A 27883-nucleotide genomic window follows, 5' to 3' on the forward strand; every position below is an offset into this window, starting at 1 on the left:
AATTGCAGGTATCCAATAAAGATGTGTAAATGGAAGAAGAAATTCAGATGTATTCAAATCTGAATTTATTATTCCCTCCAAATCTGTTCCTCCTCCTCCTGTCTGCCCTAATTCATATTATAATTTACTCAGAAACCCAAGCAGAACCTAAAAGTTGTCCTTGAGTCTTTCTTACATAAAGATTCACCAAATCCAGTAGATGTTGCAAACTTAATTATCTCTGGAATAAATTCTCTTATCTCCACTCCATTGCCACTGCTTTCATTCAGACCCTTACTCTCATTCCACCTAGCCTTCAGACTGTCCTGTTTCTTGTCTCTCCCTGTCCATTTCTTCCTCTGTGCACCAACAGGAATGATCTTTCTAAAACACTAACCTGAATATTTTACTCTCCTGCTGAAAGCCTTTCGGTGATTACCTGTAGCCTTCAGGATAGAATCTAAGTTTGGACTGCAAGACCCTTTAAGACTACCTATACTTCTCCAGTCTCAACTCAGGCCACTCTTCACACTAGATAGTCCAGCTGTGCTCAGCTACTTGCATTTCCTGAATATCCTCTTTTCCTACCTGTGTCCCAGAAGCCCTATCTATATGAGTTTTGTCCTCAGAGAATTCATGCCATTTTGTATTTGGCCTTTATGTGTTTGTCTCTAACACAAGACTGTGGCTTTAGACTGAGGAAAACAGTGGGTTTTATTTTGACGTCTTCAGCTCCTAGCACTGTGCTTGGCACACAGATAGGCTTTAGTAAATGCTTGTTGAATAAAAGTATAAATTAATACTTTGTCTCAGATGTGGAGTTTTGTTTTGTTTTTTTTCTGGCTGTTCCTCTCCCCAGGTGATTCCTGTCTCTCTGTCTTCCAAATGCCTGGAAAGGCTTAAGAACAATGTGATGGTAATTGAAACTTGGAACAAGGTGCGGAGCCCAGGACAGGACAAGCTGCTCGGGCTGGTGAAACTCCCCCTCCATCAGTTTTACATGTCATTCAAGTAAATAGGACCTTTTGAAGTATTCTTTTTTTACATCCTTAACTTTGTATAAACTGAAGAGGAATATTCGTGGTTTGCAAACATGAACAACCCAATAATTCCTTGGAGGACTTTTCTCAATTTCACCACAGTTGCTACTCTTTCTCCTATGTTATAGCAGTATTACAGATACTGCTTTCCATGTTTTAGGCCCTAAGCTAAGAACCTTACATACATCAAGTCATTTTAATCCCCACAACAGTCCTTCATGAGGCAGGTAAATTTTATTTCCCCTATTTTACACATGAGTTAACAGAGGCACAGGGAAGTTAAATAACTTGTCATATATATTGTAAGTAGTGGAACCAGGGTTAGAACCCAGAGAGTCTGGCTCTGTAGTCCACTCTCCTCACCAAGAAACTCAGCTGCCAAGTTATCACCTCAAATACTGTTGGTGTATCTCTCTGGCACAAACTTCAGTTAGTATTGTTCACATCAGCCATTTGCAAGATTTCTGTACTGTGCATTGTTTCTTAGACCTTCAGATTTGATTGCTGTACCTCACTTACCACTACTCAAAACCTAGATGGGGTATTGATTTATCTGAAGATTATTTCTATCCTCAGTACAGACTGTTCATTTTTTTGTTTCAAGATAGTGATTTTTAATTATTTTAGAACTGACCTCTTTCAGCCTTCTCATGGTTCTGTGTTTTAAATGCTGTATTTTACATTTTGCAAAGAGCACTGTTGTGGGCACTGTCTATGGAAATGGCTCACTGTCATGTGAGCCTTTCTATAACCCCAGGAAGTATTGTCATTATCTCCATTATACAAATGAGGAAACTTATTTAACTTGGAGATGTCAGCCTCTCTGGCTTTGTTTTCATCATCTGTAAAATGAGGGTGATGACAGATCTCCTATCTCCCTCTTGGAGCAGTTGTGAGGATCCAGTGGGAAAATAAACGGGTAAGCCTTCAGTGAACAGTTAAGTACTTATATGATGGTAACATTGGGAAGCCTGGTCAGGCTAAGGAGTGCTGCTGGAATCATGGATGTCATTGTCAGCTGTAAGCTTTTGGCTTTTTCCCCTTTTTTTGTTGTGGTATTAGTTTGGTCTGGTATTCCCCTTTCCTTCTCATTTCCTTAGACCCCATTCATTGCCGAGAGAGCATAAAGTGATAATAGCTATCAATTACTAAGCACTTATCATGTTGGTATTTTATATTTGTTATCTCAGTTTAGTCCTAACAACAGCCCTTTGATGGAAATTTTATTACCTACATTTTACAGATGTGGAAACAGACTTTTTAAACTTATATTGATTACTTAGAGTCATAGAGCAAGTAAGAGGCAGATCTGAGATTCAGCATGGTGTAATGAAGAGCATTTGGACTTTTTTCTCATCTGTGAATAGTGGATAGTAGCAACCTTTGCTGTGTTAGAAGGATTATAGAAACATTGTAAAGTGCTTACCACATAGTAAGTACTCAGTAAATGGCCGATATTATTTGTAATGTTACTCAAATCTTATCTGCCAGACTCTAAAATCTATACTTTTTCTAGCTGAGCACACTGCCTACCTCTAAAATAATGCTATCCAGCAAGCCTTGGGGCCATGATGGTACAGAGATAAGTTAGACACATTCCCCCCCGCCCCGCCCCCCACCTGTTGAATTGCTGAGTTTGGAACTTATCTGCCTGGTCATTTTTATTTGATGGATTATGGATAGAATCATATATTTTTTTGAACCACAATTACTTTTATAGTTGTAGATCCTTTTTTTAAAAAAATTTTTTTGAGGGATTGGTATACTGTTTTCTTTGTGTTTTTTTGTTTTTATATTTATTTTTGGCTGTGTTGGGTCTTCGTTGCTGTACGCGGGCTTTCTCTAGTTGCGGCGAGCAGGGGCTACTTTTCATAGCGGTGCTCATGCTTCTTATTGCAGAAGCTTCTCTTGTTGTGGAGCACGGGTTCTAGGTGCGCGGGCTTCAGTAGTTGTGGCTCACAGGCTCTAGAGCACAGGCTCAGTAGTTGTGGCACATGGGCTGAGTTGCTCCACGGCATATGGGATCTTCCCGGACCAGGGCTCGAACCCGTGTCCCCTGCATTGGCAGGCGGATTCTTAACCACTGTGCCACCAGGGAAGTCCCTGTAGATCCATTTTAACAAACTGAGAAAACAAGCCAAGTAAGAAATGAAGCAACTCTATGACATGATTGATGACTGTTACTTACTCGTGCACAATTTCTTTCCCTTTAGAGATCCCAAGATTTCTCGCCTGCTGCTTGATGCTCAGTATCCAGTTGTTGCTGTCGACAGCTACATGCCTGTGATTGATATGTTCTCAGGCCACCAAAATGGGAGTCTTCGAGTCTTTTTAGCTATGGGTTCTTCAGATCAGATAATAGCACTGCAAAGATTAAAGAATGAAGAAGGAACACTTCCTCCCTTCAACCCCAGGCCAGCCCATCTCCTGGACCAGCCATCTGCAGCATCTGTTGCTATGGTAGTAACTAAACACTTGATTGTTTACAAAAAACATAATCTTATTTTAAGGCTTAAAAGGTGATGTTTTGATACATGCATATGCTGTGAAATGATTATCACAATCAAGCTAATTAACATATCCATTATTTTATCTGGTTACCTTTTGTGTGTGTTTGATGAGGACACTTAAGATCTACTCTCTTAGCAAATTTCAAGCACCGTAATCTCATTTTATCTTGCGTGTTTTAATGAAACCATTGCCCCAAATTCTTATTTCAATAGTGAAAGGCTTAACAAAAGAACATGCTTGCACTTCAGTGCTTGCTGTAGCTCAAAAGAATCATTGGTATTTTTCTTTCTTTGTTTAAATGGATACCTGTGTCCTTCTGAGCTCCTTGAATTTATAAAGAAAATGTAATTGGACAACCAGATCTTAATCCTCTAATTTACTAAATTGCCTTTTTAAAAAAATTGAAGTGAACCTAAATCTGCTCTAAAAAAATAGTCTTAATGAAAAAAAAAGAAAAGGTAATCTGGGGGAAAAAATGGGGATGGAGATGAAGAGTGATCCCAAATGTAAACCAGCAAAGTATTCTGTTTCTTGACCAAATCCATTTTGGAAAGTTAAAGTGAAGTTCCTTGCTTTTCTACTAATAACTTAAAAGTTATTTGTTCTGTACAGTGCTGTTCAATTGAGAAAGCACATTGATATACTTTATCATGTTTATTCCCCTAACAACTACATGAGGTAGGTCATTGTCATTCTCTTTTTTAGGTGATGAAACAGAATCAGAGAGGTTATGTTACTCATCCAGGGTCACACAGCTAAGAATGGGAGAACTGGTGTTCAGACACAGGTCTTCTGACTCTAAGTCCACTGTATCATGTCCTCCTCTATCTTACATTTGATGTCTTTATTAGTATAGCCAAGTCTCAGTGTCCACACCATTTAAGTATGTTATGTTTTTTAATCTGAATGACAAATTTGATGTCTCTAACAGAGAAAGAACTATTAAGAAAATACCTATTAGTAGGTTATTGGTTTTTGTTTTTGTTTTGTTTTGTTTGTTATTGTTTATTTGTTACAAACTCTAAACTTTTTCTATTATATATTTATCATATTAGTAGTAGAAGTGCCTTCAGTAACAGTGTATTCACTACCTCCCCATTAATAAACAGTCTCAGTGTTATTCCTAACTTCATTAGAAATAATAATTAAGGACTTCCCTGACGGTCCAGTGGGTAAGACTCCACGCTCCCAGTGCAGGGGGCACAGGTTCGATCTCTGGTCAGGGAAGATCCACATGCCATGTGGCACGGCCAAAAATAATAATAATAATAATAATAAATGAAAACTTGTTTCAAAAATGTGTTCTTTATCCTATTAAGGAAATAGCCTTCTGTTTTTAGTGTACGAAGAATCAGGAACATCTGATTAAATTTTATCAAATGCCTTTTTAGCCTTTATTGAGATAGTTACTTTTTTTCCTTCCTCTATTAATGCACTCTATTACATTTATGGATTTCCTAATATTGACCCAGTCTCACAGCCTAGAGTAAGTCCTGCCTGATCTGATTACAGTGAACAGTTGTGAGATTTATACACAATGAAAATTAAGTATCTGTTCTAGTATCAGCCAATTATGCTTATTTCTTTATCTATTCTCAGACTTCATAGAGAAGCATGAATACGCTATACAAATTACTCTTTAAAGCTCCCCAGTATCTCTGTTTCATTTAATAGGCAGGGGACCAAGGAAATGGATTGATGGAGCACCACTTTGAACTCCTTATAGACAAGATTAAAGGGCTCGCCCCTCTTCAGGCAACAGTCTGGGGAGAAGCAGATTGTTATGTCCAGTACTACTTTCCAGTTCAAGACTCGCAACCCAGTGTGCTGAAAGGACCTGGATTCCTTGAAAATGGTAGGTTTGGGAGATTAGGCTTTCTCATTCTTGTGTGGCTCTTTTATTGAATATGCTTAGGAATTTTTTTTCCTGAGTCAGTTTTATGTTCCTCAGTATTTCCAGCCTTACCTGGGCAGTACAGGAGATAGCCTGAGTCTTTTCTTAAATTGTTTTTTAATTTAATTTTGATTTGATTTCAGATTTATGGAAAAGTTACAAAAATAGTACAAAGAACTTCTGTATACCCTTTACCTAGGTCCATCAGTTATTTACACTTTGTCTCATTTTGTATCATTTACATGCCTACTCACTCTTATCATCTATTAACATACAGTTGATTCTCATTATCCACTGTAGTTATATTCTATAAAGTCATCAAGAGCACTGAATTAAGAGAATACAAAACCATTGCTCCTGGGGGAAATACATACATATACATATCTCACATAGATCATAATCTTAAATCCTAAAACAATTCATCCTCATAGATTCTATTTTCTTTATTTTACAGAAGAGAAAACAAGGTTCAGAGTGTTAATGGCTGAGGCCGCCCCACTAACAAGTGCCAAGGTTGGCATTCAAACACTGTCCAACTGGCCACAGAGCCAGAGCCCCTGCACTACATTGCACTGTCCCTTGCCATCCCATCCTCTGGTCATCTCTGAGAGCTAAAACAAGAAGACAGAGTGTCACCTTGTTTGATCTCAGCTGGGAATGAGCAAGTTGGGTGACTCAAATTGTCTGCTATTCTGAGCATGTCCTTGAATAACCGTGAAAGTGCTGCCAGTATTGGTTTTGAGGTTCAAATAATGGACTTGTATCCGGGATATATTGATATAAAGAACTCTTACAAATCAGTAATGAAAAGACAACCCAATTTAAAAATGGGCAAAGGATCTGAATGGACACTTCTCTAAAGATATACAAATGGTCAATAAGTACATGAAAAGATGCTTAACATCATTGGTCATTTGGGGGATTAAGATCAAAACCACCACGAGATACCACTTCACACTCATTGAGATGGCTATAATTTTTTTTTAAACAGACTAGGGCTTCCCTGGTGGTGCAGTGGTTCAGAGTCCGCCTGCCAATGCAGGGGACGTGGATTCGTGCCTCGGTCCGGGAAGGTCCCAGATGCTGCGGAGCGGCTGGGCCCGTAAGCCATGGCCACTGAGCCTGCGCATCCGGAGCCTGTGCTCTGCAACGGGAGAGGCCACAGCAGTGAGAGGCCCGCGTACCACAAAAATAAAATAAAATAAAAAGACTAATAAGGGTTGGTAAGGAAGTGAAGAAGTTGGAACTCTTACACATTGTCTACCAACAAAGGAATCTCTTCTGTATTACCATGGCATCTCAGGGGACCAGAGCTGCTAGGGAAATGGACCTTGGTAGGAGTAATACAGTCAGAAGATACAGATTCCGGTTCCAGGTCTGTGACCTACTAGCTCTAAGACCTTTGGGTTGACTATGTAACATCAAGGTATCATATCCTCATCTGTGTAGTAGGAGAAATAATACCTGCTTTGTTTTCTTTACAGGAGTATTGTGAGGATAAAATTGAACAATACTGAATATTAACATACTGTAAAACTACATATAAAACACTTCTTTTATTTATTTATTTATTTAGGCTGCGTCAGGTCTTAGCTGCGGCTTGCGGGATCTTTCGTTGCGGTATGTGGGCTTCTCTCTAGTTGTGGTCTGCAGGTTCCAGGGCGTGCAGGCTCTGTAGTTGCGGCACATGGGCTCTAGTTGTGGTGCATGGGCTCAATAGTTGGCAATGCACGGGCTTAGTTGCCCCACGGCATGTGGGATCTTAGTTCCCCAACCAGGGATCGGACCCACGTCCTCTGCATTGGAAGGTGGATTCTTAACCACTGGACCACCAGGGAAGTCCCTGTAAAACACTAAGTGATGTGTTGGATTATTCTGAACTGCTTTTCTTTTCCAAAGGATTCACTCTGAAGCCTTTCAGATCTGCAACCACACTCTGCATTCCAGACCCCATCTTTAATAGTGAGCACCGTCACTCTCTCCTGTTGCCAGCTGAAATTCCAGTGCAAAGGCTCCTACTCAGTGCCTTCTCTGCACACGGGCTTGTACCTGGAGGTGGAGTCCAGTTTGAAATCTGGTGCAGGTACAGTGTGGAGAACCCATGCCTGTGCCGAGGAAGGAAGTGCACAGTCACAGAGCATCCTTCCCTTAATTAGCCCAGGTTGAATTATAAGCAAGCAAAGAGCCCCCTTCTGCCCTGTTTAATATTATTTAGGTTTGATAATGACTCTTGTCCAGATTTTACTGAAATCTGTTCAGTTATTAGGCTCTTGGGAGCAGTTGTATCTCATACTTCTAACCACTACTTACATTTGGAAGAGAAGTTTTAGTTTTATCTCCTACTGTCACTTAAATGTATCAGTCACCTTTTTTCTGCTTCTCTTTCTGCCTTATATAGTTCAGGCCCTCACTATATCATGCCTAAATTATTGTAATACCCTCTTAACTGGTCTCCCCACTTCTAGAATCGTTTCTTGTAATCCGTTCTTCCCACCACCAGAAGAGTGGCCTTTGTAAAATATAATTCCACTCATGGCACAGACTTCGGCAGATTTCCAGGAAAGATAATGGCATGAATACAGATGTTTAACCTCCCGCTTTGCATCCTCACCCCCAAGAAACCAATTAAAATAATTTTAATGTGAGGAGGAACTAGAGTAGGTACTAACAGATCCTCATCACCCCTTCAAATTTGAGGGGCATGGGCCTGAAGCCATAGAAGAGATTGGAACTGCACTGCTTAGAACCACTTGTGCTGCAGGATGGATGCTTTCAGGAGTGGCAACTCCCAAAGGGCCAAGCCAGATGCAGATTCCTCAAACAGAAAACCTGTGAGAAGCTGGGCTTTGTCTTGAAGACAGGGTATAATTTATGGGGTTCTTCCTCCAAGTAATGGGCAGTAAATCCAGCCAGACACAACCACAGCTGTATACCAGAAATACAGAACAATCAGGCACCAAAGATAACTAGATACTGAAAGCTGATCCCTGGGGCAGAGTGAATCCTTCATCCACCTTATTCTTTCAACTGACAGCTTGTGCTTTTGTGGCTTACAGGTACTATTATCCTAATGTGAGAGACCAGATGGTCGCCAAAGGAACCTTGCCATTATCGAGGATCTGTGCCATTGTAACCATGCAGCACCGTGAGGATGTGGGAATACAGACCTTTAATCTCCCTTTAACCCCCAGGCTTGAGAATAGGAATGAACTAAGGAACCAATCATCAGGTAATTGAAGACTAGTTTATCTTTCCCTAGCATATATAAATATCCCTTTTCTCTCATAAATTAGTGATTCTTCACATTTTGTAGTACTTACCCTTTTAAGAATCTGATAAAAACTATGAGACACCTTCTCTTAGAAAAAGAGTGTAGAATATACACTGCAAATTTTGTATATAATTTTAGAAAATTCATAGTTATGTAGACTCTGTATATAAATGTTGCTTGTCTCATCTCACCTTTAACTTCAGCAAGCATTTGATAAGCCCTCATGGCATAAAACCTAAGTCTTATATAGGTGTACTCAGAGAATTATTATTCCAAGGCAACATGATGTAGGATTGGAAGAATATAGTCAGCATGAACTGGGAATTCACTGTGAGGGAGGAAGAAGTCAGGATTTAAAGTTAGAAGGGATTAGTTAGAATTTAGAGTTTTCAATTATATCCTAATGGTTCCAGCTGGATGACCCACCCTCCAAGATACATCATGAATAACTAGAATTAGCCTTCTAAATCAAGTTACTGTTCATTCTTACCAGAGAGTATCTGCCCATACAAAAGGTTTTATCTTGCTATGATTAAGATTGAGTTGTTCCTCCTGACCCTCACTGATCAGCTTGTTCTGTTGTTCCTTAAAGCTTTCCCTGAAATGTGATAGAATTTTTATAAAAGGATGGCATGTAAAGGTGTTTAAGGTGGTGGCAGTAGGAGGGTGACAGAAATATATGAGTGCAAAAACCTTTTAAAGGTTTAAAAAAGAAGAAAGGTTAGAGTCCATCTCAATTCTATAAAAATAACTGGGATTAAGTTCTGCCTCTGATAGTTAATGTGATTTTGGCAAGCAGTTGAATCTCTGAGCCATAGTTTCTTGGATATAAAGTGAAAATAGTGACATCTGTTCTGCTTTATTAATCCTAAAGTACAATAATATAATGTGATTCTGACCACAGACAGATTGTTTCACTGCTAAGGCCCCATATTGTTCATTAGGATTATAGTGTTTATCCTCTTCCTTCCTTCCTGACTAGACTTGGGGTTTGGTAGAACAGAGATTATTCCAACCAACCTTCTTTTCATTTTTCCTTTTGCCCTCATTCTTTAGGTTTACTGGATGTGGGCCTAAGGTACAGGTGTACTCCAAGGACAGCAGAGGGAGTTCTTGCAGCCCGAGCTGTCTGCATCTCAGTCCAGATTATCAGAGCCTGTGGTTTGCAAGCAGCAGCCAAGTAAGTTCACCTTAGAAAAGCAATTCTCAAAGCAAACCTTTCTCCACTGCAGTCCACATGATATGTGATGCCCAAATAACGTAAAACTTTCTTGCATACAATTTCCAGTTTATTAAACACAACTCTACTCTTTTTCTCTTAAGAAAGCATGTAGGAATATAAGTGAATAAATCACTTGCAAATTTTGCTGTTTTAACTGTTATTAGCAATTTAGTTCCTTGACCTTGTCCAGCGATTTTATCCTCTACCCTACTTACCCTCTTATTCCCAAGGTCAGACCCTATGCCCACCAACCATGCCAGGACCAGTCACCACTACACCTCCTCAATAGTCTCTCATGTTCAGTCTCTGAGTACCAACTCCTATTTTTCTAGCTTATTTCCCTTTAGTCTGTTCTCAATACAGAAGCCAGTGATCTTATGAAAACTTAAATCAGGTCTTGACACACATCTACTTAAAACCCACCAATGCCTTTCCATCTCATTCAGAGTAAAAGCCAGAGTCTTTAAAATGGCTGTAAGACCCCACATGACCTGACCCCGTTATCTTTATGACCTCCTCTCTTCCTGGTAGTTGCTGCTCTACTCACTCCACCCCAGGCACTGGCTTTCTTGTTACTTCAGAACACACCATGCTCTTTTTCCCCTCAAGGCCTTTGTCTTGCTATTTTCTCTGCCCGAAACACTGTTTCTATGTATAAACAGCATGGCCCTCTCTTCCCTCCTTCAGGTCTTCACTCATTCTTCTCTCTAATTTGGACGTTCTTCCTCCTTTTGTCCTCTAAACAAGCTTCTGTTTTCTTCAAGACTTTGCAGCCTTCTTCTGTCTCTCCTACATATAGATAGAATTGGTGCTTTGTCCTTTGTCTCTTAGCACCTTGGTTGCAGCACATATCACTCTGTTTCAATTATTTGCATACATGAGTTTTCCTCACCTAGGCTGTGAGTTCCTACAGACACAGGTACTGCCTGAACTCCTCTCTGTCCCTGCCACCACATAGCATAGTTCCAGCATGTATCAGGTGCCCAGTAAGGAGAACTAGATCACGATCCTGAGGCAGACTAGCTCACTTTGGACATGAATTCAAGAAAGAGGCAAGTGCTCCTTAACTTCAGATTATTTACCTTTAACTTCATAGTCGCTAAATAACTAATGGGATTACTCCTGTGTGAGATCTGACGCTGAAGTAGCTGGTAAAATGTTCAGTCTAATTAATATTTTTCCTCACTAAATTCTCCAAATAGACTTTTCCGATAATTGCTTGAGAACATCTTAGTGTTAATGAGATGCCAGGGCAGTTTTTTAATCATATTTTCCCATATATTCAAACTCTTGATGGTTTCTCATTGTCAGTAGCAGTGGTCTCCTAATTTTAATTTTACATTCCTATTAATAAAAAAATAAAAATTTAGCATACTCTCTAAATATGTGTATACTTATTCATGTATAAGTCATCTTCATGTACTACTACACTAATATATACACTATAAAATATACCAGAGAGTAGTAAAACTTTAATATATGAGATAACAACTCTAGAGGTTTTAATAATTTTTTCCTATGCTCAAATAGTTTACCCTATGAACCCCCTAGATTGTACTCACTCCACTTTAGGGTGGTGGTCAACAACAGGATAAGGTCCAACCTGCTTGCTCAACGTGGCATTTAAGACCCTTCAAAATATCTTAATCTGAGTCTTGAAAGAAGAGTAGGAGTTAATCATAATGCCCAAGAAAGCTGAAGACTATTCTGGTCAAAGAGAAGAACATGTGCAAAGGCCATGGAGGCATGAAACTTGTGTATAATGGAGTACCTGTTCTGGGTAAGACCCAGCCCAGGTCAGAATTCCTAAACATGGTGTTAAATTAACTACTGTTTAATTGACAGAGAAGGACTTGGAATTTCGATACTCAGTAGACCTCAGAGAGACTGAGTAATGGATAAGAAACTTAGTTGCTTTTCTCTCTGGGAACTTACAGGGAAAGTCAGATTAGATGGCAGGCAGTTTTTTGTAAGTCCCGCATTGGGTCTGTGTTGCGCTTTTAAGAAAAAAGGGCAAGAAGCCAGACCAGTACAATGGAGTGTCCTTGTAGTATCACTCTAGTAGGCAGATGAATATTGTCTCCCTCATATACACGTACACTGTAATATCAAGATTACTAAGAAAACACATAGTGACATTGCTAGAAGCCTAAACAGGAAACACATGGTTGGTTAGTGTTCTTGGTGGCCTTGTGGAAATGGTGATGTTTTCTAGGCAGTCAAGCTGATTTCTGATATTACCTCCTTCTCATTCCCACCCTTCTCCCCTACAGGGCTTTGGCTGAGCAGGAACCTGCTCTGCAGTTTAGTGCCACAGTCGGGGTCAATGCCTTTGTTACCACTCATCTGTCCTTCCTGCCCAAGGGAGAACAGCGCCAAACCCACCCTGTGGCCTGTTCCTTCTGCCCTGAGTTCTCCCATCACAGTGAATTCTCATGTAACTTGGTAACTCAGCACTGCAGTGGAGAAGCCTGTTTCCTGGCAGAGTTGTTGGAGTTTGCAGAAGTTACTTTTGCTATTTATCATGAAGATACCAAGTCAGGTGAGCACCAAATGACTCACAATTAAAATTAAAAAGGGCTCTGTTTTGAATGGTATAGCACTTCCTAGGAGATACATGCTGAAGTGTTTAGGGGTGAGGAGTCATATTTGCAACTTACTTCTGAAGGGTATAGCAGAAATATGTAGAATACGTATTGAGTGTTTGAGAGAATGTAGAGAGAGATAAAGCAAATGTGTCAAGATGTTAGTGGGTGAATCTAGGTGAAGGGTATATAGGAGTTCATTGTAGTATTCTTTTAACTTTTCTGTATGTCTGAATTTTTCAAAATTTAAGTGTGTGCATACACATACTTAATGATTTAATTAAAATGATTTAGAGGGCATTCAAGTTTTGACTGGAGCAAGATGATCTCTAATGCGTCTTCCAACACTGAAATTCACTGAGTGTAAGTGGAGGATTATATGGCTCTTTTGTAATACAAGCCCTTTGGTCAGTAGACCATCAAATAATTTCTCTTTCTTTGTTTGATTTAACAGCCAGTGATATAACCAGTATCCGCTCATTCAAAGATTATCTGCTTGGAGTAGTAAAGATTCCAACAAAAGATCTGCTGATCAAGAGATCTGGTAGGGATCCTGGATTATCACTTTCTAATTCTACCCTTTCCCATTCACTTCCCTGCAAGAGATCTTCTTGTCTGGCTCTCTTGCAAGATATGCAAAAAAAAAATAAAAATAAAAAACCCCTTAACACATGCTTCTGAATTCTCCCAAATACCTCAAAGGTTTTCCCAAAAACATTTTAAGTCCTTTCCTAATCATTTCAAAGGCCTTCTAATAAAGCAAAGAAGCTCAAAACATTGTACTGTCATCTTACTCCAGGAAAGATAATGATGATGATACTATTTATAATAAATATGGCAATACCCATTGCATTATATAGCACTTTGTAAAATATTTTCTCAGATCTTTTTTGAGCTTCATGGTAACTCTTACTGATGGGGATACAGGATTATCTTTTTCTTTTTTTTTTTTGCGGTACGCGGGCCTCTCACTGCTGTGGCCTCTCCGGTTGCGGAGCACAGGCTCCGGACGCGCAGGCTCAGCGGCCATGGCTTACGGGCCCAGCCGCTCCGCGGCATGTGGGATCTTCCCGGACCAGGGATCAAACCCGTGTCCCCTGCATCGGCAGGCGGACTCTCAACCACTGCGCCACCAGGGAAGCCCCAGGATTATCTTCATTTGACAGATGAGAAAACTTAGGCTTACAGAGGTTAAGTGATTTGTCAACCACACAGCCAGGTAGTAGAGTACTAGAAATCAAATCCAGATTTGCCCATTCTTTTTCACTATACCCTCCTCTCTCACTGAAGAAGGAATAAGGGTATGAGGTAAAGACCCAAAAGAAGGCACAACCACCAGGCAGTAGTCTGGAAATATTGGTCCCGTCCTACATTTTACTAGTCACCTTGACAGAGTGACCTTGACCTCTCTGAGCCCCACTTACCGTGTGGATGGAGACTGTTAATGCTGACAAGTCTACAAGGTAGAAATCAATGAAATAGGATATATAAAGTACCTGACAAATAGTAGGCACTCAGTAAATGTTAGTTTTCCTTCTCTTGCCCATCTTCCTCCCTAGGATTGTATAATCTAGTTTCCAAAATTTTATCACACATCTCCCAAATTTAATTGTGAATTGAAGTTTGAGCAATACTCAATAAACAGGTACTATGTGCCTGCCAGAGAGAAGTCTCTACAACTTGATATAGGGTTCAAGTCTCACTTCTGTCACTAACTGTGATCTAGAACAAGTCACTTCATCTCTCAGATCCATAGTTTCCTCATCTCTAAAAATGGAAATAATAAGATCTTTGCAAGATTATCGAAGCATTCAATGAAATTATACACGTGAAAGATCTTTGCACAGGACAGGGCACATAGGACACCTCAGTTTCCTTCCTTCTGAAACTTACTACAGAGTTTGTCAGAGAATAGGCACCATCTGAGAAATCCCACCTTCACAAATTAAATTTAACCCCTTGGAAATAAACCTTTTAGACAGTTCGGAATGTATCATTGGTCTTTATATTCAGAGTTATTCTAAAGTGAACATTGTGTTTTGTTTCTTCCTGCCAGTAATCTCAATTACAGAATCACAGAGCAAGAGGAATAATCTAATCCACTTACATGCTGAAGTGGTGTGAAATTTTTTATGTATTTGTACATTTTTCTGGGGATAACTTTCATTAGAGCCAAAGGGGTCTGTGACCAAATAATGTTAAGAAGCACTAGGTTGTGAGGAAATTAATACCCAAGTGATGAGAAATTACTAAAGCCAAAGCCATAGGTTCTTAGACCGACCAAGTCAAATGGAGTCATAGAGATCAACCTCCTCATTTCAGTGTCTTCATTTTATAAACGAAAACTTGGAAGGCCCCAAAAAATTAAATGCCTTTTCCAAAAATCATAACACCTTAAGTGGCCTTTGGCGAATTAATCTCAATAAGTCTGAATTTTCCCATCTATAATTTTTTTTGTGTGTGTGGTATGCGGGCCTCTCACTGTTGTGGCCTCTCCCGTTGCGGAGCACAGGCTCCGGACACGGAGGCTCAGCGGCCATGGCTCACGGGCCCAGCCACTCCACGGCATGTGGGATCTTCCCAGACTGGGGCACGAACCCGCGTCCCTTGCATCGGCAGGCGGACTCTCAACCACTGCGCCACCAGGGAAGCCCCCATCTATAATTTTAATTAATACAAAACCTTTCTCAGAAAATTGCTGTGAATATTATACCAATCCACAATCTATTTTACGTAATTATGAAATCCAAAAAGCTCAGAAAGTCAAAAGTTTTTTATTAACTCATTAAGCAGCCAAACCTGACCTCAACTGACATTATTTTCTGACTTAGGCCACTGCCTGATTATATAGCTTTATTGGAACACATTGTGCCCATTCATTTACATATTTTCTGTGTCCACTTTCTCACTACAACAACATAGCTGAATAGTTGCAACAGAGACCATATGGCCCAAAAGCCTAAAATACTTACTATCTGGCCTTTTACAGAATAAGTTTACCAACCCCTGACCTATGTGACCACTGACTAGTACATAATATTCAGTTTATGTACCACAGTATCTTTCTAAAATCTGAAAATTTTTAAATTCAGAAACAAATCTGACCCTAAGGGTTCTAGATAAGATATTGGACTTCCCTGGTGGCGCAGTGGTTAAGAAGCTGCCTGCCAATGCAGGGGACACGGGTTCGAGCCCTGGTCTGGGAAGATCCCACATGCTGTGGAGCAACGAAGCCTGCGAGCCACAACTACTGAGCCTGCGTGCCACAACTACTGAAGCCCGTGTGCCTAGAGCCTGTGCTCCGCAACAAGAGAAGCCACTGCAATGAGAAGCCCATGTACACCAACGAAGAGTAGCCCCCGGTCACCGCAACTAGAGAAAACCCACATGCGGCAAGGAAGACCCAATGCAGCCAAAAATAAATAAATAAATAAATAAAATTTAAGGGGAAAAAAAAGATATTGTGAACCTATAATAGGTGGTGTGTAGACTTTAAAGCCAGCTAGACCTGGGTTCAAATTCTGGCTCTACTACCTGGTAGCTATAACGACTTGGGCAGGTCTCTTCCATTTCCTCATCTGCAAAATAGGGATTATTATCCCATTTAATCCTCAGAACTTCACAGGGTTATTAAGAGAATTAAATGAAGTTATATGTATAAAGCATAAGAGAATTTCTGACACATAATGGATGCTCAGTAACAAGTAGCTAATATTTTAAATTGTTATTTTGAAATCTAGTGCCTGGTCCTTGGTATGTGTTCACTAAGTGGCAATTCCCTTGGTGAAAGACCCGGGGCTAGACCCCAGATCTCCTGACCTTGTCCCATGCCTTCTCCATTGTACTCATAGTACCATAATAATATTTCACATTTTTTATTTTCTTTCAAAGCTCTTCCAAAATCATTATCTCATTTGACAATTATAATAATGTTGTCTGGTAGGCAAGATCAGCACTATTTTTCCCATTTGTCAGGTAAGGAAATAGGACTGAGAGAAATTAATGGCTTACCCAGACTGAACCACTAGTTTTGGGCTGAGCCAAGAAGAAAATGCAGGTCTTCCAGCTCCAAGCCTTTGTTCTTCCACCTGATCTCATTGTCTTTCAGTGGTCAGATGAAACAAACTTCAATGCACTGTGGGTATATGTTTTCTCTTCTGTCTTGGGCCAGGGTGATAGTGGCTATGGGGTGGAAAGTGGCTAAGTCTTTTTACTTTTAAAACAATAATTGAAGCATCTTCCTTTTCTTTCATAAGGGATCACAGGATGGTATCCTATCATTTTACCAGAAGAGGGGGCCCTGCCTCACGGCTTGGAGCTCATGCAGAAGATTGTGGGTGGTCTGGAGCTTTCCATTTCCTTCACCCATCCTGGAGACAGAGAGCGGGTGTTGGAAGCTGCTGAGCTATTGGGCTGGAGCTTTGAGAATAATCTGAAGGATTTTGTCAAGATGGATGAAGAGGAGCCAGCCACTGTTACCATCTCCACCCCGAGGCTTTGGCTGCCTATCCATTGCGTGCTGCTTGCTGGCCAGAAGCACATTCATAAGAATACATATTGCTACCTCCGCTACAAGCTGTACGATCATGAAGGCTTTTGGACCCCTCTCAAGAAGCCTAAGGAATCTGCAAACAAAAAGCAGGTCATGGTTACTTTCAAGGCATCCAAAAGAGCAGAAGTCTCTAGGAGCCCATCACTGCTTTGGTACTTCAGAGAGGAGAGGTTAGAGATCCAAGTTTGGCGGGCTTATGGCAATGACAGTGTGGAGAGGCCCCATCAGACAGACAGCTGGATTGGCTCAGCCTATGTGGACCTGGCCAGACTTGGGGAGAGGTCAGCAAGGACACTAACTGTCAGTGGTAAGTGAGGAACCAGGCTTAGCACTTGTGGTTTGAGCAACTGCTGCTCCATGACAAGCACTGTGTGAGACACCCTCTCAGACATTATTTTATTTGATCCTCCCAGCAATCCTGTGAGGTAGGTATGAAACCTGTTTTTCAGTCATGAAAATGGAGGCTCAGGTAGGTTGGGTAACTGCCCAGGGTCACATGTTAGTAAGTGTTCTTTCCATTATTGCATGTTGAAAGATTAATAGTAATTTAGTAATACTTCTTAAAACTACAGAGATTTCAGAAAGAGGTTTGCTGGATGCTTTAAGAAGGGCATTATCTAGTGACAGTATACCTTAGTGGAGTCTAAGGTATACTGTCTGAGATCTAAGAACTGGTGCTGAACTTTGTAGCCTTAGACTACATCCAAATTCATAAGGTTGTTGCACCTAACATAGTGTCTAGAACATTGTAAGCCCTCAGTTAATACATGTAAAATAAAAATGAGTGAATTTAGGAGACTACCTTTAACCACCTGTATAAGAGCCTATATTATAATCTAGAATGTTGGTTTTAAAATACACTGAAAAGCATACCTGCTAATGAGATTAGGATATCCTCTCTCTCTGGTCAGCACATCTTGGAATCATAAAATCTACATGGTAATAAACTGGTTTGAAAGGAGGAAGGTAACATTTTGCAAGTGGCACTATGGGTGCTTTTCTTTCAAACATTTGTTCAGTATTTGCTACATGTACTTGGCCCTGGGAATTCAAAGATGAGTCAGAAATAGTTAATGAGCTTATAGTCTAATGGGAGAGTAGAAGAGTAAACAATTACAGCGAAGTATAAGAACTGTGAAAAAGGTATTCTCAGTGGCACTGTGGGAGCACAGGGACACAACATCTCTTTGGTTCAAGGACAGCATCCCAGTGGAAGTGATGATGCTTGACCTGAGTTACAGAGGATTTAGGAGTAAGTCACGAAAAGGAGGAAAGAAGGGCTTTCTAAACGGAAATAGCGTGGGTGAAGGCACAGAGGCAGGAAGCAGTTTGATACGTTTTAGGTGCCATGAGTAATTTGGTACTGCTGGATCACAGGATATATAGGTTGGGAAATGATGGGAGATGAAGCTAGACAGCTGGGCAGGAGTACTATGTTGAAGGCCTCTTCTAAGCAGGAGAGTTTAGACTTTTTTGTGAGAGCTATGGAAAGCTATTTTAACGGCTTCTGAAGAGAAGAGTGACACAGCTTTGCTTTCTAGATAGATAAGGCTGGCAACTATAGTACAGATTGGATTGGAGACGGCCAGACTAGACTCTTTACAAACGTCATATTTATTCATCTTAACATTCCTGTAAGGTTAGTTATTTCCCCCACTATACGGTTGAAGAAACTGAGTCACAACCCTATTTTAGCTCTGTTAGCCTTGTGCTCTGACCCTGTTGTTGAGCAGGTGGCCCAAGCTAAAGAAGGAGAACTGAGCATCTGGGTGATCATCCCAGATTCTCTGGTTCTCTCTGGACCCAGCAGGTATAATTCTGGCTCTGATGAGCACCTCATCAAATGCTGTGTGCCCTGTTTTATCTGGGCTGGCCTAGAGTCACTTCAAAGAGACTACAGAAAAAGTCCCCGAAGTGTGGAAGGCTCACTTGAACTAAAGTTCTTAAAGACAGGCTTTCAACTTCACTCTGCTGGAGCAAGTAGGTTTGGGAAACTGAATATAGATTTAGGGATCAGAACTCAAACACAAATACCTCTTTTTATTGAGGGATACCAAAGGCAGTGTTCAACTTTTCAGATTGTCCATTCCCTCTTACTTTTCCACTCCCACCAGCTTTTTATCCTCTTGCCTTGAAGTCAGACCTCTCACTACTTTCCATTGTTGCAGGTAGTGATGGGGTGGGGGGAGGCAGTAAAAACTCTCACAGTGTGTGTTTCTTTGCAAATTGGTATATTAGGGCCTATAGCCCTGCCAAAGGAGAGAGGGCCACAAGCACCCTCAGAGAGCATCTCCAGGTTTAGAGAGTGTCCCTGCTTGCCTAGGCTTATCCTCCTTCATCCTCTTGCAGGTGTGTATCCTCTATTTGGACGAAATGCTTCCAACCTCTCAGGAGCTGCCTTGAGAGTTCATGTGGTTCTCTCCTCTCTTTCTTCACACCCTGGGCCCACTAATGAGCTGGACTCCATGGACTGCAGCAGCGCCAGTGAGTCTGAGCAGCTCCCCAGAGGAAATGATGAGCTCCAGCTCTCTCCACCACATGACCACCAGAAGTCTCCGGCCTCCACCCAGGCCCCCTGCAGCAGCACCACAGCCGAAGTCTGCCTGGCCCAGGAGGACCCTACTGCACTAGATGGAACTTTTGCAGTCAGTATCCTGGTAGAAAGAGCAATGCATTTGAGCTTGAAAGGTATGTTCTGTTCACTTATCCATAAACAGGTATCTGACTCCACAGGCTATGGTCCTGTCTTCACAAATCTTTCTGATCATGACAGGGTCTGGAAGAATTGTTAATCATCTTAATCATAATTATATATCTCAAGCCTAAAGGTTTAAGCCAAGTGAAAGCCTTTCTGAGGTCCTAAGTGGGCCTTGTCAGTTATCCTAATTTTGCGTATCATAAATTCGCCAGTCCAGAAACTTGAGTATCAGCTTAGATACTTCTCTTTTCCTTCTCCACCATCAAATCATCAGATCCATTAAAATTGCTGTATCTCTTAAATTTCTCTTAGATCTCTACCTTCTTCTCCATTCCTTCCAACTCAGGCCCTCTTCATTATGTACCTAGGGCCAAGGGTTCTTAGCATTGAATCCATAAGCCCACAGGGATCCAAGGATTAAAGTCAGGGTAGGTGAACTTGGATAGGAAAATAAGTACATCTTTTTTTTTTTTTTTTTTTTTTTTTTTGCGGTACGCGGGCCTCTCACTGTTGTGGTCTCTCCCGTTGTGGAGCACAGGCTCTGGATGCGCAGGCTCATCGGCCATGGCTCACGGGCCCAGCCGCTCCACGACATGTGGGATCTTCCCGGACCGGGGCACGAACCCGTGTCCCCTGCATCGGCAGGCGGACGCTCAAACACTGCGCCACCAGGGAAGCCCATACATCTTTATTTTTATTAATCTCTAACTAAAATTGAACATTTCCTCTAGTTGTGAGTGTAGGCAATAGACCCTAGTAATATTAACAGTACCTGTGATGTTGTCAACAATAGAAATCACAGGTATTTTCATATCACATTTTAGTTACTGCAGATATCTTGGAATATCATCTATACCTGTCATTACTTCAAAATTACAGTAGTTATTAAACCTACAGTTAGATCTTGTTGTGCATTAATAAAACTATAGTGATTACTATGTCACTTTTTTAATGTCTTGATAACTTACGCCAATATAATTTCATTTCTTTGTAATCTTATGTATTTTACAATTAGCATTAAAAATATATATATGGGCTTCCCTAGTGGCGCAGTGGTTGAGAGTCTGCCTGCCAATGCAGGGGACATGGGTTCATGCCCCAGTCCGGGAAGATCCCACATGCCGCGGAGTGGCTGGGCCTGTGAGCCATGGCCGCTGAGCCTGTGCGTCTGGAGCCTGTGCTCCGCAATGGGAGAGACCACAACAGTGAGAGGCCCGCGTACAGCAAAAAAAAAATACACACACACACACACACACACACACACACACACAAATACACACACACACACACACAAATACACACACACACACACACACACACACATATTAGAAGAGGCCCATAGACTTCACCAGACAGCCAAAGTAATCCATGGCACAAGGAACCCCTGCCCTACTTTTTATTCAGCCTTGTAATCTCTCCTAAAATTTTCCCTTTTGCCATCACCCTTCTCTTTTGCCTGCTTAATTCCCACTCCTCTCTCAAGACTCAGCTCAAACATCACCATTTACCAGAGTTTCTCTGACATAAAGGCTGCCTCCTGTTTGCTCTCCTAGCACTTTTGCCCTTTTTATCGTAACATATATCACATGTACTAACATTGTTTGCATGATTTTCTTCTCCACTAGGTAGGGGCTGTTTAAGAACAAAGACCTTATCTCATTCATTTATTCATTCATTATTCATTCATTCAGCAACAAAACTTATGTCATATTTGCTATATGTGAGCACTGTCCATGGTGCTGGGGATAAAGCAATGAACAAAACAGACAAAATAGTGCCCTTGTGGAGCTTACATTCTAGTAGGAGTGTATTCAGCCCTGTATTTCCAGTAAGTTGTGTGTGTTTGTGACTTTGAGCAAGTTACTGTCTCTCTGTTGAATTTCTCATCTGTAAACAGCTGTGATTAACAGTTCTGAGGTGTGTGATGGTTCTGAGAGCCAGAAAACCATAGCCTTATGAGTCCAGAAGGTTTAAATATACATCTTCTGGTTTGGCCTCCCTACTCGGTTCCTATCAATTCTGTGTTGCCTCAGTTTTTCTGTGTATCCTTATTACTTTGGAACAGAAACAGAATTCATGCTCCTAGTAACTGTTGTCTGTCTTTCATTTCTATTTCTCCATATACACACTACAAACAGACATTACTTCCAGTATTATAAGCTTCTACAAAGACTCTGAGGTTCTCATCCTTCTCATAACCTTTGTGTGTCAGAGACCCTGAAACATTCTATCTCAGGACAAAATCTTCTCCACATAGTCTTGCTGTGCTGTATTAGAGATACTGAGGTCCATACTGTATGAGTCACAAAGTTGGGAAACAGTTTTTGCTTTTTTACTGCCCTACCAAAGCAGCCCATTTGTGACAAGTCTGATTTGTAAAAACTGAATTTTTTAAGAAGAGAAAAATCGGGCTTCCCTGGTGGCGCAGTGGTTGAGAGTCCGCCTGCTGATGCAGGGGACATGGGTTCGTGCCCCGGTCTGGGAAGATCCCACATGCCGCAGAGCGGCTAGGCCCGTGAGCCATGGCCACTGAGCCTGCGCGTCCGGAGCCTGTGCTCCACAACGGGAGAGGCCACAACAGTGAGAGGCCCGCGTACCACAAAAAAAATAATAAAAAATAAAACAACAACAACAAAAAAAACAAAAAAAAAAGAAAAATCAATACATGAATGAATTTAAGGAAAGCACAAAAAAAGCTTTGATTTTTTGCAAGAACTGTTTTGGTTTTTTGTTTTTGCATTGAAAATAAAATTTAACGTGCAAAAATATGGTTATGTTCCATTTCAGGGGTTGCCCCCATATTGCAAAAAGCAAATATACTTGTAACTTCTCAATTAGACAGAGTTACATTCTTTAAATGCAGCTTGACAATTGACAATAGTTCATTGAGCATCTCCTTGTGCCAAATTTTATTCTTTTTTGTACATTAATTATCTCATTTAATCCTTACCACAGTGGGGTTATTTTATGAACAGATTACAGTACATACCCATTTTATGAATGAGGAAACTGAAGCTCAGAAAGGTAAAATGACTTGAGTTACACAGTTAATAAGCTCTACAGAGCTGCAATTTGAATCCAGCTATGTCTGGACCTAAAACCCGTGCTCTTTCCTCTATACCATCCTGACTCTTAGGTATGAGATAAACCGTGTTTACCAGTTGGTCCTGTTTACTCTCTGTATTTAAAAGGGTGCTTATGTACTATACACCCTGTCCTGTGCTTATATTGCAAGAATGGTGGTTCAGTTCATCAAGTAGTAAATCTGTGCCAGGCCAGTGCCAGGTACAGAAAGTGCAGAGCAAATGACACATGGTTTCTGTCCTCCAAGAGCTGATAACCCAGATAAGGGGATTAGCAGCTACATGATTATTGATGTATAAAGGAGAATGCTCTAAGGACCAGAAGGATAGGTAGTACAATATCTAGTGTCTAGACATGCAGATGGCCAAGAAGCACATGAAAAGCTGTTGAACATCACTAATTATTAGAGAAATGCAAGTCAAAACTACAATGAGGTATCACCTCACACCAGTTAGAATGGGCATCATCAGAAAATCTACAAACAAGAAATGCTGGAGAGGATGTGAAGAAAAGGGAACCCTCTTGCACTGTTGGTGGGAATGTAAATTGATACAGCCACTGTGGAGAACAGTATGGAGGTTCCTTAAAAAGCTAAAAATAGAATTACCATATGACCCAGCAATCCCACTACTGGGCCTATACCCAGAGAAAACCATAATTCAAAAAGACACATGCACCCCAATGTTCATTGCAGCACTATTTACCATAGCCAGGTCATGGAAGCAAACTAAATGCCCATCGACAGATGAATGGATAAAGAAGATGTGGTACATATATACCATGGAATATTACTTAGCCATAAAAAGGAACAAAATTGGGTCATTTGTAGAGACATGGATGGACCTAGAGACTGTCTAACAGAGTGAAGTAAGTCAGAAGGAGAAAAACAAATATCGTATATTAGCGCATGTACATGGAACCTAGAAAAATGGTACAGATGAACTGGTTTGCAGGGCAGAAATAGAGACACAGATGTAGAGAACAAACATATGGACACCAAGCGGGGAAAGTGGTGGGGGGATGGTGGTGGTGTGATGAATTGGGCGATTGGGATTGACATATATACACTAATATGTATAAAATAGATAACTAATAAGAACCTGCTGTATAAAAGATAAATAAAATTCAAAAAAAGCACAAAAATTATATATCTAGTGTCTAGGGAGTTTAGAAACAGAGAAATAAGACATGTCTAAGAAATCAGAACTTTTTAGAATGAATATGATTTCAGAAAGGTGGAAATGAAATTCTAGGTGGTTATCTCAACTTGAATGAAGATATTGAAGTGGGAAAGTGTGTGTTCTAGGCCTACTTGGAGCAAACATGGGGAATTGTGGTGGCAGTTGATCCTCTTTGGCTGAAGTTCTTGGTCATTACAAGGGATCTATAGAGAATCACGAAGATATAAATAAGAAAATTGCTGAACTGCAGCAAGGGCTCAACTAAGACTAATTGACATGATTTTAGAGTGGCAGTGGACATACTGGTGGCACAATGCTGACTTTTTCCAGCAGTGCTTGGTTTCCTTTCCCTTCCAATTGTAACATATGGCAAGCCATTCCCTGGGCCTTTGCTCATGAACCTTTCTTAGCCAGGATTCCTTTCTCCCTTCCCCAGTTACCAAATTCTCCCCAACATCCTGCTCTTCCTCTTAGGCACCCTGTTCCAGCCACACTGGCCTCTCTGCTTTTTCTTAAATGTATAGGCAGACTCCTGCTTGGGGCCTTTGAATCTGGTGTTCTCTCTGTGCCTGGAATATTCTTCACTCCTGGCCTGTCTTTACTGAAATCACCGGCTCAGCAAGACCTTCCTTGGTCACCCATCTAAAATTACAGCCTTTCTCCAACAATACCTGTCCCTCTTTCCTGCTTTATTTTTTCCTATGGCCTTTAAATAGTGTATTTTGTTTATTTTCTGTCTTTCTAGAAAAAGAAAAGTCCTACAGAGACAGAAGTTTTTTGTTTTATTTACTGCTAAATCCCCAACACCTAGAACTGTGTCTGACACATAATAAGCAGTAAATATCTGTTAAATGAGGAAGCAGATGAATATGAGACCTTGCTCAAATGCCCTTTTTCTCCTTTTAATACGTTCTCTGATTTTATGCTTTGCCTCTACTGCAGGAAAGTTGCTTATGTGGAAATTTAGCAGAGGAGAAGTTGCAGGGATTAATGGATTCATTCAACAAATAGTTATTAAGCTTCCACTGTGTCTAATACAGGGTATAGGATCATGTCCTCTTACACAGAAGGTTTTTGTCACCTTTTCTCTATTCTCACTGCTTCCTTGCTTGTTCAGCCTTCAGAAACTTGGACTAATGGGGTAGCCCTTTCAATGATTGCTGCGAATAATATTCTCTTTCAATATCTTTTTCATTATACTACTGAGGTTATACTTATTACTTTGTACTGAAAATGTTTCTTAATGTGTCTCTCCACGAGGCTGCCTGTTCCTTGGGGACAGGGACTGTGAGTTTATTTCTGTATCTCAACACCTGGGTCTTCCTGATGCAACTAAGCAAGCCTAATGTCTTCTTGTTTGTGAATATGATGCTCAACACCTCTCATATTTCTGGTATGAGTTACAAATCTGTAAATCACTTGTTATTTGGCCTCTTTCCATTTAGCCAGGGTAGATCAAGCTTCAGAGTGGATACTTTCAGAGGTCTCTTGTCTCCCAAGTCCTACCCTTGCAGTGATAGGCCCATATAGTCCTTCGCCCTGCAAATATTTATGCTTCAGTCAGACCCTGTGCTGGGCCCTGAGTGTACAGACCTGCCCATCATCTCTCTGAAATTGCCTTTCAAATGATGATATAATAGAAAGACTTCTGGAACGGGAGTCAAAAGACTGACTTCTGGCCCTAGCTAAGCCATTAACTTGCTTAGTGACTTTGGGCAAACCCAGTTCTCTTTTCCTCAGCTGTGAAATGTGATGGTCATATAAGATCATCTCTAAGATTCTCTTCACCTCTCATCTTCTAAGAATATGGAGCTGAGGGCAGCATATCCCACACTCTGTGAGTCAGCTATAAATGGCCAAACTTCTGTGAAAACCATGTAGATGCTTCCTTAATATCCACGTTGGCTATCCTCCTGACTTCAACAGTGTTCTCTTTGTGTCTGTCCGTCTCATGCCTTAGAAGCTTCTTGCTTGAGGAAGGAAACGAATGATTCCTAGTGCAAAGCTGCATGCAGAGGATTCACTAACAGCCCTGAATTATGCCTTAAACCTGAGGCAGCATAGTCCCCACTGTGGTCCTGGTTCTGAAATACAAGAGTTTCTTGGATACTTTTGTTAGAAAAAGCTCTAAGGAACCTTCAAGAATCAGCTTCAGTACTTATAAGACTTGTGTACTTATACTCAACATGACCGGTATCTCTAGCCCTGTCTTACAAATGAGGCAATCAAGGAACAGAAAGGTAAAGTGATTTGAGGTAATCTAAATTATACTCAGTGAAAATCAAAACCATCTTCAGTATCATCATCCTTTAGAGGCTCTCTTTCAACTACCCAGGCAGGGTTACGGGTCCTTCTCTGTTCCCACAGTCCCCTGTGCTTTTGGCATAGTCTTTGTCTTATTGTATTATAATTATCTGTGTGTCTGCCTGCAGATCAAGAATCAGATCTGACTCATCTGTGCAGGTGTGCCACAGAGCAGCTGTCAGTTAATGTTAGCTTAACAAAACTGAACTAGGTTTTTATTAACATAAAAATTTGGGCATTGCTTGAGGGAAAGTTTCCATCTGTTCACTCCAGGCCAGAGGGAGAGCTTTTTCTCTTAACCAGGTAGAATTAATTAGAAGTATTGCAATGGAACATCCCTGGAATAGGAGTTAGGAAACCTGGCTGGATCTTCCAAATGCTAGTTTACCAGATGTGTGATGAGCAAGCCACTTTACCCCTCTGTTCCTTGGTTGCCTTATTTGTAAAATAGAGAAAGATACACCCATCTTGTGTGATTATCAGGGATGTCATCAGCACAAGTTTAGTACTGATAAGAAAACTGTAAGCTGTAAAGTGTTAAAAATAAGGGGTTGTTATTTTAATCTCATTGAAGCAATCGTACCATTTTTTGATGCATAAAACTACTACTTTTCATACTTATGTAAAACATAGGAAATCCAGTGAAAACTCTTAAAATGGTAAAGCTGGTTCATCTCAAGTCCTCTTAACTGCTCTCAATGTGTGTCCCAACCCAGTAGGAAGTATAGCAATTTTCATCTCGGCTGCCTCCAAAAGTATATCAGAACTTGACCTTTTCCAGGAAGGTAAACAGGCCCAGCTAAATTTCCAACCACAAGAGGAGAGCCAGGGAAACCTGATAGACCCAAGCAGATTTCTTTATCACCTGCCTCTTTGGCTGAAAGGAGTATTTCTGTTCAAGAGTGAATAAGGACACTTTTTTTCCAAAGTAAAAATAGTACTTCTCTTTCAGGGACTTTAGCAAATAGCAGCCTCAAAAATAACGAACCTTAAAAGGGGGGGTTGAGGTATGAGAGAGAGATCTGAGCAGTATTGGTATATATCTAGAATCATAGAATTTTATCGTAGGAAGTAATGTGAGAGCACATGTTTCTGATGAAGAAACTTGATGCCCAGAGAGCCAGAATGAAGTACCCAATATGTCACAGTAAATCAGTGGCAGAGTACACCAGAACCGAGGGGTCCTGTCTCAGAACTACAGTTGGTCCTCTCTGCTGATTTCTCTCAGAGCTTTCCTGAGCAGATGCTGCTGTCCTCTGCTGGCGCACACGGCACACACACAAGGCAGCTTCTCTCTCTTCTCCAACCCTGGCAGTCATCTGTAGACAAAGGGCAACAGGGAGTCTGCAAACCTTTAATAAGGGCCGTGGGCCTACTTTGTGCATTAGTTTAGTGAGGGAAACACAAACACACACAGTTTATTGTAGAATACTATGGAAGCTGTCAGTATAGAGGCAGATTATCTCTCCCTAGCTGTGAGGATTTATGACATTCTGTTGGAAGAAATCAGTTGAGAAGCTTGAGACCTATTAATACTAAGGAAAATGAGAGACAGAGAGAGA

The 27883-nt window shown here is 40.8% G+C and overlaps 1 protein-coding gene across 2 annotated transcripts in view; it reads left to right on the plus strand.

Moving 5' to 3' along the window:
• The window catches only part of C2CD3 (C2 domain containing 3 centriole elongation regulator), a 128398-nt gene that overhangs the window by 59521 nt on the left and 40994 nt on the right, over nt 1-27883 (plus strand). For both annotated transcript variants that reach the window (XM_060018288.1, XM_060018289.1), the window contains 10 exons: nt 839-990; nt 3233-3479; nt 5205-5385; nt 7324-7507; nt 8481-8653; nt 9752-9875; nt 12191-12459; nt 12957-13046; nt 16759-17361; nt 19404-19742. In XM_060018288.1, the coding sequence (XP_059874271.1) occupies nt 839-990; nt 3233-3479; nt 5205-5385; nt 7324-7507; nt 8481-8653; nt 9752-9875; nt 12191-12459; nt 12957-13046; nt 16759-17361; nt 19404-19742 (2362 nt within the window). The remainder of the gene's footprint in view (nt 1-838; nt 991-3232; nt 3480-5204; nt 5386-7323; nt 7508-8480; nt 8654-9751; nt 9876-12190; nt 12460-12956; nt 13047-16758; nt 17362-19403; nt 19743-27883) is intronic.

This window comes from Delphinus delphis, chromosome 8 (assembly GCF_949987515.2).
Source record: "Delphinus delphis chromosome 8, mDelDel1.2, whole genome shotgun sequence".
Classification (NCBI taxonomy): Eukaryota; Metazoa; Chordata; class Mammalia; order Artiodactyla; family Delphinidae; genus Delphinus; species Delphinus delphis.